General features: G+C 34.0%; 2 protein-coding genes across 18 annotated transcripts in view; one reads left to right on the top strand and one right to left on the bottom strand.

Moving 5' to 3' along the window:
• The window catches only part of LOC105335367 (SH2 domain-containing protein 4A), a 33,661-nt gene extending 26,481 nt beyond the window's left edge, over positions 1-7,180 (bottom strand). For 9 of the 16 annotated variants that reach the window (XM_066065729.1, XM_066065730.1, XM_066065725.1 and 6 more), the window contains exons 1-5: positions 7,008-7,180; positions 4,392-4,507; positions 2,370-2,442; positions 1,147-1,303; positions 541-1,032 (exon numbers count right to left, since the gene is read on the bottom strand). In XM_066065729.1, coding sequence (XP_065921801.1) covers positions 972-1,032; positions 1,147-1,303; positions 2,370-2,442; positions 4,392-4,490 — 390 coding nt within the window. In that variant the 5' untranslated portion in view covers positions 4,491-4,507; positions 7,008-7,180 and the 3' untranslated portion in view covers positions 541-971. Of the gene's footprint in view, positions 1-137; positions 1,304-2,369; positions 2,443-4,391; positions 4,508-4,844; positions 5,190-7,007 lie in introns of those variants that run through there. The other 7 variants (XM_066065732.1, XM_066065731.1, XM_066065721.1 and 4 more) reach the window with 6 other exon arrangements.
• A 2,154-nt stretch (positions 7,181-9,334) lies between these two features.
• LOC117684520 (tripartite motif-containing protein 3) lies at positions 9,335-11,717 on the top strand. 2 transcript variants are annotated; one of them, XM_066065718.1, is made up of 2 exons: positions 9,335-9,448; positions 9,796-11,717. In XM_066065718.1, exon 2 carries the CDS (start codon positions 9,834-9,836, stop codon positions 11,502-11,504), a length of 1,671 nt encoding a protein of 556 aa, XP_065921790.1. In that variant the 5' UTR covers positions 9,335-9,448; positions 9,796-9,833; the 3' UTR covers positions 11,505-11,717. The 2 variants fall into 2 exon arrangements, with proteins under 2 accessions (XP_065921790.1, XP_065921789.1); XM_066065717.1 differs by lacking the exon at positions 9,335-9,448 and adding an exon at positions 9,613-9,702.
• Positions 11,718-18,281: the final 6,564 nt, after the last annotated feature.

The raw sequence follows: 18,281 nt of genomic DNA, 5'->3' as shown, positions 1-18,281 counted from the left end.
GAAGATATGGACATTTGAAATCCTTGACTCCAACTATGACATTGACATTGCTTAATGATATATCAGAAAGCCAAAGCTTAAATATAGGCTAAAATCAAAAAGTACCTGAAACTTGTGGTTCCTCTGACCAACTCAAAACAAAGGTTTCATTACAGTAACTTTTCATACATGTTTTCCTTGGCGCAATATAGTAGAATTTATTGATAATCAAGTTAAAACTACGAAAAACAGAATTAAAATAAACATTTAAAAATCAATGAAATCTTAAACAACCCATTTTTAACAAAAAGTTAAAACTACACAAATGACATAATAAATAGGTTTTTACTATAGACCAGAAAACCTCAGTATGATTTTTACGAGGCATTCAAATTTTCCAAAGGTAAAATGTTTTTGCTGCATTTTGACATTTGCATAAAATCATTAAGGAGTCAAGATTTGTTGCATTAATTACACAATCAAACACTAAACTCCAAAAGTCATACAATGTCAGGACCGTTCAGCAGAAAATGCTCACTCCTTCATGGCACCTGATCCTACCTCTAATTTTTGTAGAGGTCCATGTTTCCTCTGGTCCTGTTTTGTATTTTTTCTTTGGACTTCGGAACACTGTTTATTATCACCACATTTCATTTCTAAAATACAATTCATACTTTTAAAATTAAAACATAAAGGGTTTGGCCCCGCATGCAAATGATAAAAACATCTCTAAAACTTCTCTTCTGAAGCCACTCTCAAAAGCAAAAATGATGAGTCTTTGTATCACAAAAACACACTTATGTTTTACGAACCCCATCACCAAGACTCAGTATGTCATTATTGATCTCACTATATCTCACCTGATCTCCTTGATCTCGCGCTCGGTCTCTTTGAGTGCCCTCTCCTGGATTTCTAACTCGATCACCTCCTCTATAGATTTATTGTTTTTGTGATTCCAATTACCCAGACCCTATATTTTATTACAGATCTCACTATATCTCAACTGATCTTCTTGATCTCGTGCTTGATCTTCTTGATATCGTGCCTGGCCTCCTTGAAAAAACTTTCCTGGATCTCTAACTCGATTATTTCTTCTATAAATTTGTCAATTTTGTGTTTCCCATTACAAGGACTCAATATGTCATTACTGATTTTCCTATATCTCACCTGATCTCCTCGATCTCGCGCTCGGCCTCCTTGAGTGCACTCTCCTGAATCTCTAACTCGATCATCTCGTCTATAGATTTGTCGTTTTTGTGTTCACCCATCACCCAGACCCACTCCCTGCCGTTCTTGCCCAACAGGAAGTCCACATTCATTCTACCTACTCAACAAATCAAACGCATTAATAACAAAGCTATGATGAAATAAATTGAAAAGTGATCAGAATAAAACATGTATGACAACCAGAATCATAGCCACCTCAAACAAATCCATAAAAAGACACACAAATACACAAAGAACTTGGAAGATAGCTAACATCTCCACATTCCACATCATTCGTATAAAAAAACGCCGACAAATGAATTAATCTTTAAGTGGTGCTGTGTCTAAAATCTAAAAGCCATCATTTGGATCATATAAATCCGTGATAGCATTAAAGATTGTGGTAGCTCAATTTTCATTCAGTTTTAATGGTACCCCTTCACTATCAATTTTATTGCAAAAAACCTGTGAAACATAATCTTTCTTCATTAATTATAGCTATACTTGAAAATTTAGAAATGATGACCTTTTTGAACCTTAAAACATTATAAATCCTACAAAACTGACTATCTTGACTTAATTAAGTTATTGTAAGCTCCTGACCAAAATTATGATATATTTTGCTTTATCAAATAGCTTCTCTTTCTATATTACATTTTACTTAATAATTAATTCTTATCAATACAGATATATATGGTATTTTCCTGAGTATCATTAGAGAGTTCATTAAGATAGATTGCTATGAGTTCTCCAATCAGCCACTAATTACTTGCACATACCCACTTAAAGCATTAATTATCTGTAAGACCATTGATGGTCTATAATCAGGAAGTACTGACGTTAGTGAAATCAGTTTAATTAAGTGAGAGTTACACTGTGACACTCAGACCAAGGTGTTAAAGTCGATACCTTGACCCCAGGGAACCGCTACATTAACCTGTAATTAGGGCAGGAAGCCATTAAAACAGACCACCCTCTCTGTTAGGGTGGAAAGAAATACTCTTAGTTTATCATCAACATATCTCACAATTTCTACATTGAAATCTTTAGAATAGTATGATGACAAACTTGGAGGATTGGTTTGTACCGAAACAATTAAAATGGTAATTTCAGTAATTAACAACAGTATAACGTCCTGGATAACAGTTAAACACATAGCATACAACCGTTATGTTACAGCATACCTTTCTTGGGTTTCCTTGGAATCCGGTCATCTTGATTCTTCTTCTCAAACTCATTGTACCTCCGGACTTGTTCCTGGGTTAAAAGATAGGAAAACATTTATCAGATTCAATCAACTCACATAATAAGCCATTAATTATATCAGCATTTATCAATATTTATAAAAAGTTAACAGTTATACTATAAAATTATTCAAGCAAAACTGGCATAAATATATTCTTTTACACTTTTATAGTGTTGATATTTTGCAGAAATTCACTTTTCTACATGCTAACAAAGATTTGATTAAGTACATTTCTGAATGCATTTATTCAAATATCTGTATACATTATATTTAGAAATGTACCTGATTTAGCAGAAGCTGCTCTCTACTAAAACCACTAATTAGTCTAATTTAATGAAATACACAGCCAAATGTAATACATTTATGGTATATTAATTTCAATTGAACATAGAATGTTTACATTTACGGTATATTGATTTCAATTGAACATAAAATGTTTAAGGGACATCGCCAACCTGCTGTTTACAGACAAACTATGGCCTTCTGTATGATATACATGTATAACTGTATGTGGTGCAGACAATATTAAGGTTTATTATACTTTCATGTTAAATACCGAAATCTGATTGCGTTAGCAACACACTTGGCAATGAGTAACACTATATAAATAGTGCCTGTTTGGGAGGGTAACAGTTGAAATTGACACCCCGAAGCGGAGGTTGACAATGGTTTTTCGAGGGGTGTCAATTTCAACTGTTATCCTCCCAAACAGGCACTATTTATTTTGTTATACTGAATGTCTTAATTTTTAAGAAAATTTTACTGCTTTCATATAGGAATAACGTGAATTCTACAGCGAACCGTACGCACATAATGTATGTGCATGTAACAATTTGTTTTGTTATACTTTCATGTTAAATACTGAAATCTGATTGGTTAAGACACAGTTCATAATCCATTCTATTACCCTCAGCGTTAGCAAAGCACTTAGCAACGGGTAACATTAAAAATTGTTACATGCGCGAAAATTATGCGCGTACGGTTCGCTGTAGAATTCACGTTATTCCTATGTAAAAGCAGTTAAGTTTTCTTTAAAATTAAGACATTCAGTATAACAAAATAAATAGTGCCTGTTTGATAGGATAACAGCTGAAATTGACACCCCTCAAAAACCATTGTCAACCTCCGCTTCGCGTCGGTTGACAATGGTTTTCTCGGGGTGTCAATTTCAACTGTTACCCTCCCAAACAGGCACTTTTTATATAATGTTACCCGTTGCTAACGCTGAGGGTAATAGAAAGGATTATGAACTGCGTCTTAACCAATCAGATTTCAGTATTTAACATGAAAGTATAACAAAACAAATTGTTACATGCACATACATTATGTGCGTTCGGTTCCCCATAGAATTCACTTCATTTCTTCATGTATATAAAAGCAGTAAAATTTTCTTTAAGCAGAGGTTGACAATGGTTTTCTCAGGATATCAATTTCAACAGTTACCCTCCCAAACAGGCACTATTTATATAATATCAAACACCTCCCATATCTTGACAAATAGTATGGCCTTCTATATGATATACATAAATAACTCTACATGTATGTGATTTAGACAATATTAAAGTACATCACCCACCTCCCAAATCCTGACAAACATTATGGCCTTCTGTATGATGTACATGTATGACTAAATGTGTATAACTGTATGTGGTATACACAATATTAAAGTACATCACTCACCTCCTGTATTTCGACAAACAGTTTGGCCTTCTGTATTATAAACATATATAACTGCATGTGTATATCTGTGGTTCAGATTAAGGTACATCACCCACCTCCCGTATCTTGACAAACATTATGGCCTTCTGTATGATGTACATGTATGACTATATGTGGTATACACAATATTAAGGTACATCATCCACCTCCCAATTCTTGACAAACATTATGACCTTCAGTATTATATACATATAAAACTGCATGTGTATATCTGTGGTTCAGATTAAGGTACATCACCCACCTCCCGTATCTTGACAAACAGTATGGCCTTCTGTTCGTCCGACAGCTCTGACAGGAGGTCAGGGTCGACGGTCATCGTCTGGAGAATCTGCTGCAACATGGTGGACTCTTACTGACCTGTAACCCACAAACAAACCAAACATAATTAACAGTTTGTTTTAATGATGAATTTTTCGTTAATTTGAAATCATTACAATGAAATAATTACTGTACTTGTTAGAGTAAAAATAACACTGTAAGAGAACAATATTTGCCTATAAAAAGAAACTTTCAAACTCATATTAAAATTTCATTCAATACATCTGGTTTAAAAACTAACGCAATCCTTAAATGATGAATTTTATTACTTTGATATTAATACATGTACAATGAAAATTTCACTACATATTTTACATTTTTACCAACTCTACAAATTTAACACTTTACCACGTTTACAGACTTTCTCTCATATTACCTCTAGATCAAATGGAATCCAGGGTAAGTTAAAGGCAATAGATCTATTTTTATGTTTTCTCTGATTTAGAAATGCACAAGGAAATAGTATGTTGATAAATACTTTACTAGACTCAAGAATGTTTGAGTGTTCACAAACAACTTCCTCATAATAATCATTGGCCATACTTCAGTTGTAATGCTTTCTACCTCACGGTCGCTCCGTTAGATTAATGTTCATTGAGACTTTCAGAGTGTGAGAGACAACTTTACAAAGGATTTCAATATTCTAAAATCACTGATATGTATTTTATGTTTAATGTCTCTTTCCTAAAACAATTCAAAATACATGTTTATCTACATACTTTAAATTACCTTACACAGATGTCAGCTATTTGGTTACAATAAAGCTATTTTTCTGTATTAATTAATTCTAAGTTTCTAACTCTTTCTTCCTCTTCCTTAGATTATGGACTTAATTGGCCAACATTTAAATAAAACAAATGAACCGCTGATTTAACGGTTTTATATCTTTTACATGATGTTTGTATGTAATTTCAATTCTCTTGGTACAAGACAGATTCAACTGAATCACAGATGAACAGATAATGGTGGTTTAAGATAGAGAGGAGTTTATATATATATAGTGAATTCACTTCAGCTGGGAGTTGGATTGATACGATGACCTGACAATATCTAGGATGACTCCAGTCTGCTGTCATCCCGTTATCTTACCGCTGCCAAAAACAAGCTGATCACATGACTCACGCCAGTCAATCCCTCCCCCTACCGTACACACGGCATCCTGGTACCCCAAACATCTCACTCCTACCCCCCTCCAGTAAGTAATCAACACCAGATACCTGGGAGCAGAGTCAACACACAGTTTTTATCATATCACTACAGAGTTCCAATCACACTGAGAATCTACAAAATGTCTTGTAGAATTCCGCTGAATGGCAGTTTTTAATCTTGAATGCTGAGGATGTTTTGATCTGACTGGTTGATAAGAAATCAAAATACACACATCTATATTTTTCTATCTTCCAATATAAATAAAAAATCTAGACAGGAGTTTTGAAGAAAGAGAGAAGCGATGTTTTAGTAAATCTCTGCACAACAAGGAATACAAAAACACAACCAACTTGTGTATATATCCTTTGTTTTAACAACATTGGGACATTAACTGTTTGCTGAATCACTGCTTCCCAGATGTTCCCTATTGCTTCTCCATAGATCTAATGTGTGTAATAACGTCTGTGTTGTAAGGTGGAGAATGACATTCAATGAACTGGTATCATTGTCTTGTTTATCAGTAAGTAGAATACTCCTTCCTCTGTATATTGTTACATCACAGTACATCATATCATACAACACTGGTATCAGCGACTAACTACCCACCACAAAATCATGAAAGTTAACTTAGGAACAGATGCATTATTTGACTACAACAAGTTTTGTAAAGACAGCCCCCCCCCCCGCAAAAAAAAACCATTGCTCAGTGCAAATGTAAATCAATAACACAAATAATTTTGTACAGTGTAGTTTTCTCTTCCATGAAATTCAATACAGTATAGCTGACATAGATATGTCAACAATTGGTAAGTTTTATCAACATGACCTCAATTTTAAATTGTTTAATGGGGACAAGAATATTTGCATGTTTGAATAAATTAAAGCAACTCAAACAATGTAAATGATCAGTGAAACTATTTATTATATAGGTCAATCAGTTACAGCCCTTAAGGTCAAATTCAACAAGTTTGTCCATTAGCTTGTAACAGTGTAATGACAATCTTCAAGTCATCCCATTCTGACAATGACATCAAAATGAAAGTAATTACACTCTCTGATTTCTCTCTTAATGCAGACAAGTGAAAGGTATAGTTTAAAATGTCCAATATCATTCCATTGCTTACCAAAGCATTAGTTGAGAGAGAGAGAGAGAGAGAGAGAGAGAGAGAGAGAGAGAGAGAGAGAGAGATTGAGAGAGATTTTCACAACGAGATAATCGTACTCCAGTCAATCTAATATGCGTGTATTCGCATCACAGACATTAAGTAAATAGCAAAAACAACCAACAACTGAGAATTGCTAACCAACAGGCCGCAACAACCAAATATTTAGTCTCTTCTCTTATAACAGCTGTGTAACAAGGGGCAACACATTTTAATGCTCTACTTACGATTCGACCAACGCAATCAATGCCGTGCTGAAATGATATGGCGGAAACTAATGCACCATTCTTCCATAGTTAATATCTTCTGCACTAAATATAAGTCCATAGCATCATGCTGTTTTGTGAAGTACAGCACCTTCGCTTTCTACTTCCACTTTACCAAAACTTCCTGTTGGTGGCGCTGCTAACCCGGAAAAAATATTTCACGATGTTATGGCGGGAAAAATGAATTTTCTCAAGGGAGATAATCATAAGTCATCATAATTCAATTCATAGACATATAACGTTATATGTCTATGTTCAATTTTAGCAATGGAAGATAAAAACATTAAATTATCATTTTATTTTCTTATTGATCACCGTAATACCAATATTCAAATTATCCTACCAGAAAGTATAGACCTATTATATTATATTTTATGAATCTGATTTTAATTTAATTCCTTTGAGCTGCATTAAATATTATATTTTCTTTTTCAAGAACAAACACATTTTTATGTGACTGAAGGAAATTGAACAAAATAATTTTAAAAGTTCAGACTGCAAACTATACATATTAACCAAAAAAGACAAAGCATTAAAGTTTCTAATGAATTCTCAAATGTTGTAATTTAAGCATCTTAAAACATAGGAGAGAGTAGACGGAATAAAAAAATGAGAAACAGAGGAAATCCAAGATTCTCGGTAAAACATGATATTAACATCTATCCAGTATTTCCTCCCTTACTTTTTTCTTTATTTATAGAAATTTGAGTTACTACATGTAAAGCCACTGACAAATTAAGCCATATCATCATTAATCTAATTTGTCTGCATATGACTGTACACAATATGTTTAAACCCACAGCCTACAAATGCATCATCAAGCAGTGATTGGCCTATATGAAATGACACATTTAATAAAAGTAATGATTACATTGTTAAATTGGGGTTTATTCTATAACTTTGAAGTGAACTATGCTTTGATTAATCTGTGATTGATTTAAACTTCCTCTACAATGCATGGGTGGAGCACGTGGCTCAGTGGTCAGAGGCGTTAGACCAGTAAACAAAAGGTCACTGATTCAAATCCCTCTGTGGTCTCATGATGTTATGTGTTGTGCATATAGTCAAGGAATACTTGCTCTACATTTTCTATGTCCACCCAGCTGAAATTGAGTACCAGCTTACGCTAGGAGTTTACTTGCAATGGACTGATGACCCATTCAGGGGATCGAGTCAATGACTCACATCTGCTTAGCACCACGCAAGCTGTGGATAAGCACCGGTCTTATGCGCCTTCATGCCATGGAGAATGATTTGACTTAACAACAGCAGCGCACGGACTCAGGTCAGACTTAGGGGAAAGGAGAAACTATATATGGCAAAGTCTCAAGACAGGGACTTTACAAAGAGGTTGGCTATGACCTGTGACCATCATACTTTGTTCAAAGTCACTGCACATCCTTTACCCCAAAACACTCTGTGGGTGAAGTATGACCCAGATTGGGCAAAGAGAAAAGAAACTATATGCTCTGTACTAGTGATATCGGACATCCAGATGGATGGAATGATGGATAGAAGGAATAATAGACTAATGACTATAAGTCACCTGTATATCGAGGCCCTAATAATGGATAACAGAGAGAGAGAGAGAGAGAGAGAGAGAGAGAGAGAGAGAGAAGTAACTACATTTAGTAAAGTGCTGTCTTTGGTGGTTGATATGAAGGTCAGAAAAGCTCTCCCCAAAACATGTCGCCACAGAGACATGCACCATTTAAGAGACAACCTGCCCCCAATTCAGGACAACACCCACCAGTCAAGACGAACTTGACTCCAACATAAAGACCACTTGTCCCCTATGACATTCTTTTTATTAATTTATGAATGTACTATTGGCTTCCCCGAGAATAGAGTACAAGGTTGTTCCAGCTTCACGTACACAAGCCCACGCATCATTATTCTTTATTTTGTCACACTTTACAATAAATAATGGTGTTGAAGCAAACACACCCTTTCATGTCCCCCACTCTAATAAAATATTGGAAATACCCAAATTTTCATGCCAAAACGCCGATTTTGTGGAACTAAATCATTTCATACCTCAACTACGACATTAATTAGGTATATGGAGTTCAGTTTTGATATAAAGAAATTGTATATGGTTTTAATTCTCTTTCAGCCATCTACACATGTATTAACGTTCTAAATTCAATTTTCACTTCTTGGCAGAAATTTTTTGGAATATGTCACAAATAATCATGTGGCTGACATACTCAGAGACTTCTACAATGTTTTAATAAAAGTTTTCACATGATCCCCAACACAGGACAGACAGAGGGGGAATAAAAGAAATAGGTCATCTATTTAGTCCGTCCCTGAGACATTTAAAATCTATCACGTGACTTTAGGCAGGTAACCAGACCAGGAAGAGTAAATACCTGGAGCCGCCATGATAGAAGTTTAAGGTAAATCAGTTTGTACCTATCGGAATAACAGATATATTCTACTTTGAATGGATAAAAAATAGTGAAAATATCTTTTTATTCATTAGACCAAGAAAGTGTTTTGATATTTATATTATAATTATGATATCAATTTTAACAATTACACTGTAAAAAACATGCAATGACAGGAAAAGGTCAAAGTACAGTATATATACATGTATACTAAAGATAAATATGAATGATACACACAGGCAGTTTACTTTATAACAGAATAGGTATGTAGTCATAATAACAAACATTTAATTTCTTATAGGCACTAAAGCATTGGGAGTTTTAAGAGATAAATAATCATAGATATTTGATTTCAGGATCTAGTACTCCAGTAATTTACATCGTGTGCCTGACCATGTACCCTAGGACTTGGGCCCAGGATGTGTTACGGTGTCGTCTCTGTGAGACCCCGGGCCCCCCTTTGTATTGTGATATTTGTCACATACATCTGTGTAAAGCCTGTGTGGGGGAACATCTCTCTGATGAATCCACAGAACACAAAGTGGTGCCATTTAAAAAGAGGGGATCTACTCCAAATTACCCAAAGTGTACTAAACATTCCACAAAACAATGTGAACTTCACTGTGAACAATGTGACATTCCTATTTGCACACTCTGTATTTCTGGAGAACATTTAGGACATAAACCAGTTGACATTGTTTTACATATTGAAAGCAAAAAAGAACTTTTACAGAGAGAAATGCAAGAGTTAGAGAATTCCATTTACCCTAAATATCAACAGATTGTCTCTAATATCCCAGTTCAGAAAGCTGATCTGAATGAAAACAGCCAGAAATTGACAACAGCAATAGACAAACATGGAGAAGCCTTGCACAGAGAAATAGACACCATTATACAGAAACAGAAATCTGATCTCAATGAAATGCACACCAAACACCTGGCCGTCCTCAACAAACAGGAAGATGAAATCACACGCACCATTGATGAAATCACACAGAGCATTGCTGAACTGAAGAAGTTACAGCACTCCAATGATGTCAGCCGTGTCTCTGCCTACAAATCCAAGATTGCTGAATTCAGAAGATTGCCTCCTAAACTCACCGTGTCCTTACCAAGTTTTACCCCTCAGAAGATCAACAAAGAACAGCTTTATCAACAGTTTGGTTCTCTGTCAGCGTCATCTATCAAAACAGAAGAACAAGTCTACACCATGGATTCCCCCGGTGCTGAGTCCTCTCCCCTGGACAGACCGCTCATTGATGTACCACGGATCATCACACAGATAAACACCGACTATGGAGTCTCTAATAGATTACTTGGTGTGTCCTGTCTGAGTGATGAAGAACTATGGACGCGTGGTCGGGACTACAAGATGAGACTCTACAACCTAAAGGGAAAACTAGTGAAGTCAGTCCAAACCAAGTCAGGGAACGATCCATACGACATAGCAGTGACAAGGAGTGGGGATCTAGTTTATGCTGATGATGATAGAACTGTGAACATAGTGAAGAATACACAGATACAGACAGTGATCAGACTACGGGGGTGGAGACCTCACGGTGTCTGTAGTACCTCCTCTGGTGATCTCCTGGTTGTCATGAACAGTAATTATGGTAAACAATCAAAAGTTGTGCGTTACTCTGGCTCCACAGAGAAACAAAGTATTCAGTACGACGACAAAGGACAATCTCTCTATTCATCTGGTTATAGCTATAAATACATCAGTGAGAACAGGAACCTAGATATCTGTGTGTCAGACTATAGAGCCCGTGCAGTAGTGGTGGTCAATCAGGCCGGGAAACTCCGGTTTACCTACACTGGTCCTCCCTCTACTACCAAGGGATTATTTAGTCCACTCGGCATCATAACAGACAGCCAGGGTCGGATCCTGACAGCAGACGGTGACAACAACCACCGTATCCACATCCTGGATCAGGACGGACAGTTCCTCCGCTACATTGACAACTGTCATTTACAGGAACCATCGGGTTTATGTGTGGACACCAGAGACAACCTCTTTGTGGCTGAGTGGGACACAGGTAAAGTGAAGAAAATCCAGTATTAGATGTAAACAATCTGTGTGTATTACCTACAAATACATTTATATAAACTGTGGGTATGTTTCATTGATATGAACTATATATAAATACAGTATATGTATTATATACAAACAAACAATTTGTATGTATTATATGTAAACAAAGTGTGTGTATAAATAACAGAAAATGTACACGTAAACAACATGGCTGTATAAATTACAGGTGAACAATCTCTATAATCATGATAATTTATACTTCATTGTATATCGATGCATGTAAGAAAATGAATATACTACAGTATATAGTAAACAGATTGTTAAATATTACATACAAATAAATTGTGATTATGAATTATGAATTATGAATGACAAAAGATTGATATCACAACAACAAACAAGAGGCCCAAGGGCCCTAAAGTTCACCTGAGTATGAGATAAAATCCAGCAGAGGATTCACAAAAATAGCAGCTTAAATTAAGTTATTAAAACAAATTGATATACTTATTGCCGAGATCAAAGAGATGCCGCGAACATTATTCTCCAATATACCACAAACGTCATCAGTAAATTATCAGATCAGAAAAACCTATTTGTCTCGCACTGATCATAAAAATACAACTTTAAACCGTAAAAAGTTTTAAAACCATGTCAATTTTACATGTTAGTTCCAGTCAAAACGATATGTGTTGCCTCAAATGTTTATTTGTAAGAGATCAATGCGGCTGTTCCTAGTACCTCCCTAGCACATTTTCACTGCTTGTTTTTACATAAAATATATAACGTGTAGTAGTAATAATCGCATTAAATTGCCCTTAAAATATAAGGAATATGATTCAAAGATATTTAATACATAAGTGAAGAGTATGCAATTGTTTCCTTTGATCGATACACATATAAACATTACTAACAAAACCGTTGAGGTTACACGCAACAGCGGATAACCTCCTTAGTCTCGAAATGTTGTTTGAAATATGGAAGCCTCCGCTAACGCCTCAGCTTATATATTTCAAGGCAACATTTCTAGACCTCGGAGGTTATTCTGCAACATTCTAAAAAAACTCGTACTTTATTTCTTAAATAGACTATAGTATTTTTGCTTAGAAACAAGATTACATGATTCGTGGGATTAAAAATGATAAAGAAGATAAAGGATTTGGTATTCTAAAATTTTCAAAATATTTGATTTTATTCAATGGCTGGAGAAGGAAGAATTATGACCAATATGAATAAGTTGACTTATTTTGTCATGAGGCAGGTTAATGTTCTTTTATTTCCAGAATGTAAATCATAAATTATTTAAATATATATATGTATTTAAAAAAGAAAGAAAGAAACAGAATCACTCAACCAAAGGTTATAAATTTTAATATTAAGGTCAAATATCTTTACCTCATCTAAAGCACCTGCTCAGTTTTTTGTTGTACTATCACCTGTACACACTAGAACCTTTGATGGAAGGGTCATGCATTTTTGCATTTTGCGCTTCTGGTTGATCCTCATACTGCACTTAGATGACCAGTCAACCCCCAACCCCCCTCCCCCCCCAAAAAAATTCTCATCCCACACCACACCAGCGACATGGACTCAGTAAAGTCATCAACAAAACCAAGAACTTAGTTTTCTGCAAGATGCTCGGTAGTTTAAAATATAATTTCAGTGATTTGCTCCATAAATGTTACAAATTTGGTACAGACTTAGTTTTCTGCAAGATGATCGGTAGTATGATATATAATTATAATGATTTGCTCCATGATTTACTAATATATTACAAAAAGAGTCACCCCTGAGAGGGCATAAATTTTACAATTTTGGTACAGACTTCCCTCTCCATCTTTATCACGTACATAGTTTGACTGCTATAAAATAACACTTCAGTAGTAGAGTGGAATTTCCTCAAAGAATCATAGAATCCATATTTAGTATATGGACGCCAAAAACCAAACTTAAAACAAAAACCCCGGACCCATGGGCCAAAATTTTACAATTTTCTTGTTGGCATCCATGCATATCATAACCATGTACACTGCTTAATGTTCGACAACATAGGGAATTTTTCAAAATTGAATTTATTTTTACAGTTTTTACCCAAATTATATGACACATTAACACATTAAATATAGTCAGGATAGGTAATCCTTAAGCTAGCAGGCTAAAAAAAACTGAAAATGTTTAAAATTAATTAGTACTAATGCACGAAAGACGACTGCACGACAATGAACGAAAACGCATCGCAATACATGTAGGTCACCCAAGTCACTCAGGTGACCTAATAAGGGAGGTTACTTATAGTGCTTTTTACAATGATAATTATTCTGATTTTGTACAAGTACGAACCTCCACATGGTCACGTTGGTTAGAATTATAACATCTCTCTGCCCCTCACAGGAAACCATCCAGATGCAGCATATCCAAAGTTCTCACCCCTACAATATTCACTCTTGTTTTAATACATTGTTAGGGTTTAATACAGTTTTGTACATATAAGATAACTAGCCTGTTTGTGTTGTATTTGTATATAGTTTATCTCCTTATTATACTGTAAAATTCATTTATTTTACAATTTCTACAGATTAAAATTAAATAAACGTGTAAATCAATAACAATTGAAGCATTGCCATGGCATTGATGAATGCTTAAATGGTGAGGTACATTCTTGAGAATATTATTGATCAAATTTGTTTAAACAGTTATAAATCTATATAAATGAATACACACAGTTGTTCCATGTTCCTGATACCTACACAAAGGTTTACCTGATCTGTTTTGTTTGAAACTTGGTAGGTTGGCACTTGTCCCTGTATTTAACAGGACCAGTTTAACGTATCTGTAGATTCATGTAGAAATGATATCCTTTAGAGGAAGAAAGAGTTTTAGAGTAACAAAATTTATTCAGTCATGTTAAATTGTCCCTGTATTTAATGTATCTGTAGATTTCTTGTAGAAATGACATCCTTTAGAAGAATAAAGAGTTTCAGACTTACAAAATTTATTCAGTTATGTTAAAATGTTATAATTGTCATTGAATTTTTTAGTCATAATAAACATGGTGATTAGTTTTAACATCCCTGTCACACATTATAAACAAATAGCCCATTGAAATATTCGGAGCATATAAATATTTTTTGTTTAAATTTTTGCATTATTTAATTGTTTTGTATCTTAACAATATTATTAGTTTTTCATTTCACTCCTGCATGTTTTCTGAAAAAAATGTGATATATTAACGTGTTATATTTTAAAGAAATTTATTTTAAAACCACTGAATTCTTTGAGAAAAAATAAATTGTTACAAAACTTAGACATGACTAGACATCAATACTCTACAGTGAAGCTGCATTTAGTTTATGTACTGTATTCAATAAGAATATATTTGGCATTGATAGCCTATTTACCACAGAAATAGGTTTCAAAACAATAAATCTTCACATCAATAATATATACAAAAGTTGTATCTCGATCCCGATCGTTTTTCCTGTGACGCTAAATTGCTACAAGAGACACAGCATATTAATGGCATTCATTAAAAGATTTCAATGATAAAGATTAAAATGCTCGTAATTCGAATAATAATAGATAAAAATCTCAGTATTTTGATACACATAAGTTCTTGCAAAATGTGATCAATGTGGTCAAGGTCTTCCACACAGTTGTTTATTTTATTAAAGTTTATTTTATAAATGTTTATTTTATAAATGTTTTTCTGATTCCTGGTGGTTATTTAAAACGAACATTATATAATTATATTGGTGATTAATTTTTATGAGGAACTGAAACATATCTTTTTATCAAATAAACCTTTATCATGTAAAATAAATGAAAATGAAACGTCTAAAAAAAATCAACGTAATTAAGCAGGCCGACTTTAATTTTTTTTGCGTAAGAACTACAACACCAAAACTGCAAAATTTAACATTGTGCAATATACACCAACCCTAGTGTACCTGCAAATATCCTGGAAAATCTACCATCTGTTTTTATTTAGGGGTCCTCTTAAAATATGGGCACATTTACGATTGGGATATACGTTTATAGGAAGTTGCAATTTTTTGCACTTCAAATCAAAAAATGCTACAATACATAGACGTCGAAAACAAATTGAAAGTGAGGGGGGGGGGGTTAGCCTTATCCAAAATCTTGACAAGACAAAAAAGCAAAAAAAGAACAAAAACAAAAAACTCCGTCTCCTCCTATCCTCACGATTCTAATTCGGGGGTGAGGTTTAAATGATCGATGTATTCATTCTGTTTGATTATGTCTACAACATAAATTCCACCATCTGGTAATTAAATTGAGTCATCTCAAGATATCAAAAATTAATGCACGAAATTTGCAATTTATTTTGAGAGTATTGCAAACGTAGATTGGTACAATGAAATTAAATTAAATTCATTAAAAAATTAGAAAAATTAACCACAAGGAAAGAATATTTTTGTTTTCAAAATTTCCACAGCTTACATTTTCTACTTTTTATTTTATGTCAATTCATCTAGAAAGCTTCATTTTATCATTCCATCATTAAATCACGACGACAACCCCCCTTCACACCCCCCCCCCCTCATCAAATGACGCCACGGAAAAATTAAAAAATTCAGAACGAAATTTTTTTTATGTATATGTATTTTGTTTATTGTGTTCCAATTTTCAAAAATCAAAATATATATAAAAAATATCAAAATAATTTCTGAAAACGTGCAAATACATCGACTTTTACAGGAATCCGCAAAAGTAACTACAGGTATAAAGTTGGCCATCTTAAACTTTTTTCATTGCTGGATCCTCTGAATATTTCCTTCTCTATATATTAAATAAATCTATTTTTAAACCACAAAAAACCACTTTCTTGTAGATCTGGTTTTTTGAAAACAATTTTCTTGTGTATTATAAATGAAATTAAAAGGTTTTGTCGTTCGTTGTTAAAGGTCCATTCAAATACATTTGTTTGTCATGGAATAAATTAATGTATTGAACTTGATGAACACAATTTTCTCGCTTCTTTTAGAACACAAAATTAAAAACAAGATACATTTTAGACAGCTAGGAACACATCGTATTTAATTACAATAAAACACAAGCTGTCTTAAGATAATAATCAGAGTCTGTAATACATTGTAACATTTTAATTTTTTTAAATAAACAATAACACTCTTATCATTAATTATTTGAAGAAAAAATCGTCCCAAGTTATTCAAAATGATATATTCGAAGAACATTTTACGGATATTCTTAACGTGACCTTGACCTGTGTCCTGGATAAATCATACTGTTTGTCCCATATGAAATATATAGTGGCATATTTCTGACCCCTACATGCAAGATAAATTAAATTATGTCAACATAACTATCTTGCATGTTGACATAATTTATTTTGCATGTAGGGGCAGAACTATGCCACCAAAGAAAAGGGATCGACAACAATCTAGGCTCGAAGAAAACTCATTTCACTGTCTACTTTTACAGACGGTTAAATAATACAGAGTTTCTTCATGTGTAAACTGTTAAAGACTTCATGTCACTATAGATATCAATGTCCGATGAGTATTGTTTACAAGATCCACATGTCAATGAATTTAGATACAAAGGGGACAATAGTAGGAGAGTGAGGACATTGAACATGACCCGTTCATAGAGCAATCCTTCTCAAAACACGTGCATTTTTCTGTAGTTTGTTTGACAAAGACGGTACTAAAAGTCAAGGATACACGATTATTTAATTGACTTTCATCACTTATGTAATTTAATGCACTCCCATTACACGTCCTATGCCTAGATAAGTCAATCAGTCTACCAAAATTATCGTCGGATACTCAACATGATGATGTAGGATTAACGGCAAAATTTCTTCTCATATCTTGTAAAATGTGAACAAATTTAGGGAAAAATAACTGCCTACAGTTCTAAAGACCTTGGCCAAAGCTGTCAATGGATACCCCTGGGTGTGCCCTTCCTGTACCCAGCATTCGGTAGCTCTTCATAGCATCATCCCTGGTAACCCCTACAGCCATAATCTGAGGACGGAAAACGATAGCTTTACGAGTCCCTGTAAATGTTTTTGTCTGAAGCTTACCTCTGGGATGACTTATAGATTAATGGGATACAGTTCTCATAGTTGACCAGTGTCATCTGCCATTAAGAACTGGAATCATTCTTTGAGTATTATGAGGTGATCATTATGGCTCGAAGGGCTCGCCACATTCGTTTTACGTAACAATACTCAAAGAAAGATTCTTTATTACTTATACATGTATCTAAATGATTTTTAGCAATTGTACGATCAAATATTATACCACATTGACATTTTTACGTTATAAGTATGCAAACCCCGCTTACAATTGTAAAGAATACGTCATTAGCGTCATTCATGAAATTATTGAACACATTACAAATTTAATTTGAATCGTTATCATAGACAAAGACGCTGAAAAATGCTGGTATAAACTTTTAAATGCTTCATTTGGTGAAATTATTTAAGTGAGCAAGCCTAATTTCTTAGCAAAAACAAGATTGTTTCTTATTTTTATTAGATATCATTCAGGGATTGTAGATATAGTTTTGGTTACAATTAGTGTTTCCCAAGAAAGGAAAGTGTAAAATGCTAGTATAAAAGCAAGTCGTTATAAATATGCGTTTCCGGATGTTCAATAATAGATTAAGGCAAATAATATTCTGAGCATGTTTTTTAAATGTTTTTTTTTATCTGCTATTACCAGAGACATAAATAACATTATGTCTGTGGCTATTACGCAAATACTTTTGCAAAGTTTGCGGCCAATTTGATGATTTGCAGCAAAGTTATCGGGTATATTT

Source organism: Magallana gigas, chromosome 7 (assembly GCF_963853765.1).
Source record: "Magallana gigas chromosome 7, xbMagGiga1.1, whole genome shotgun sequence".
Classification (NCBI taxonomy): Eukaryota; Metazoa; Mollusca; class Bivalvia; order Ostreida; family Ostreidae; genus Magallana; species Magallana gigas.
This window is presented reverse-complemented; position numbering and strand designations above follow the sequence as displayed.

Bases quoted from the DNA above. Each gene is read 5' to 3' on its own strand.
- LOC117684520 (XM_066065717.1), top strand. From the start codon at position 9,666: ATGATACACACAGGCAGTTTACTTTATAACAGAATAG. The intron at 9,703-9,795 runs GTATGTAGTCAT...ATTTGATTTCAG, and splicing joins TTTACTTTATAACAGAATAG to GATCTAGTACTCCAGTAATT.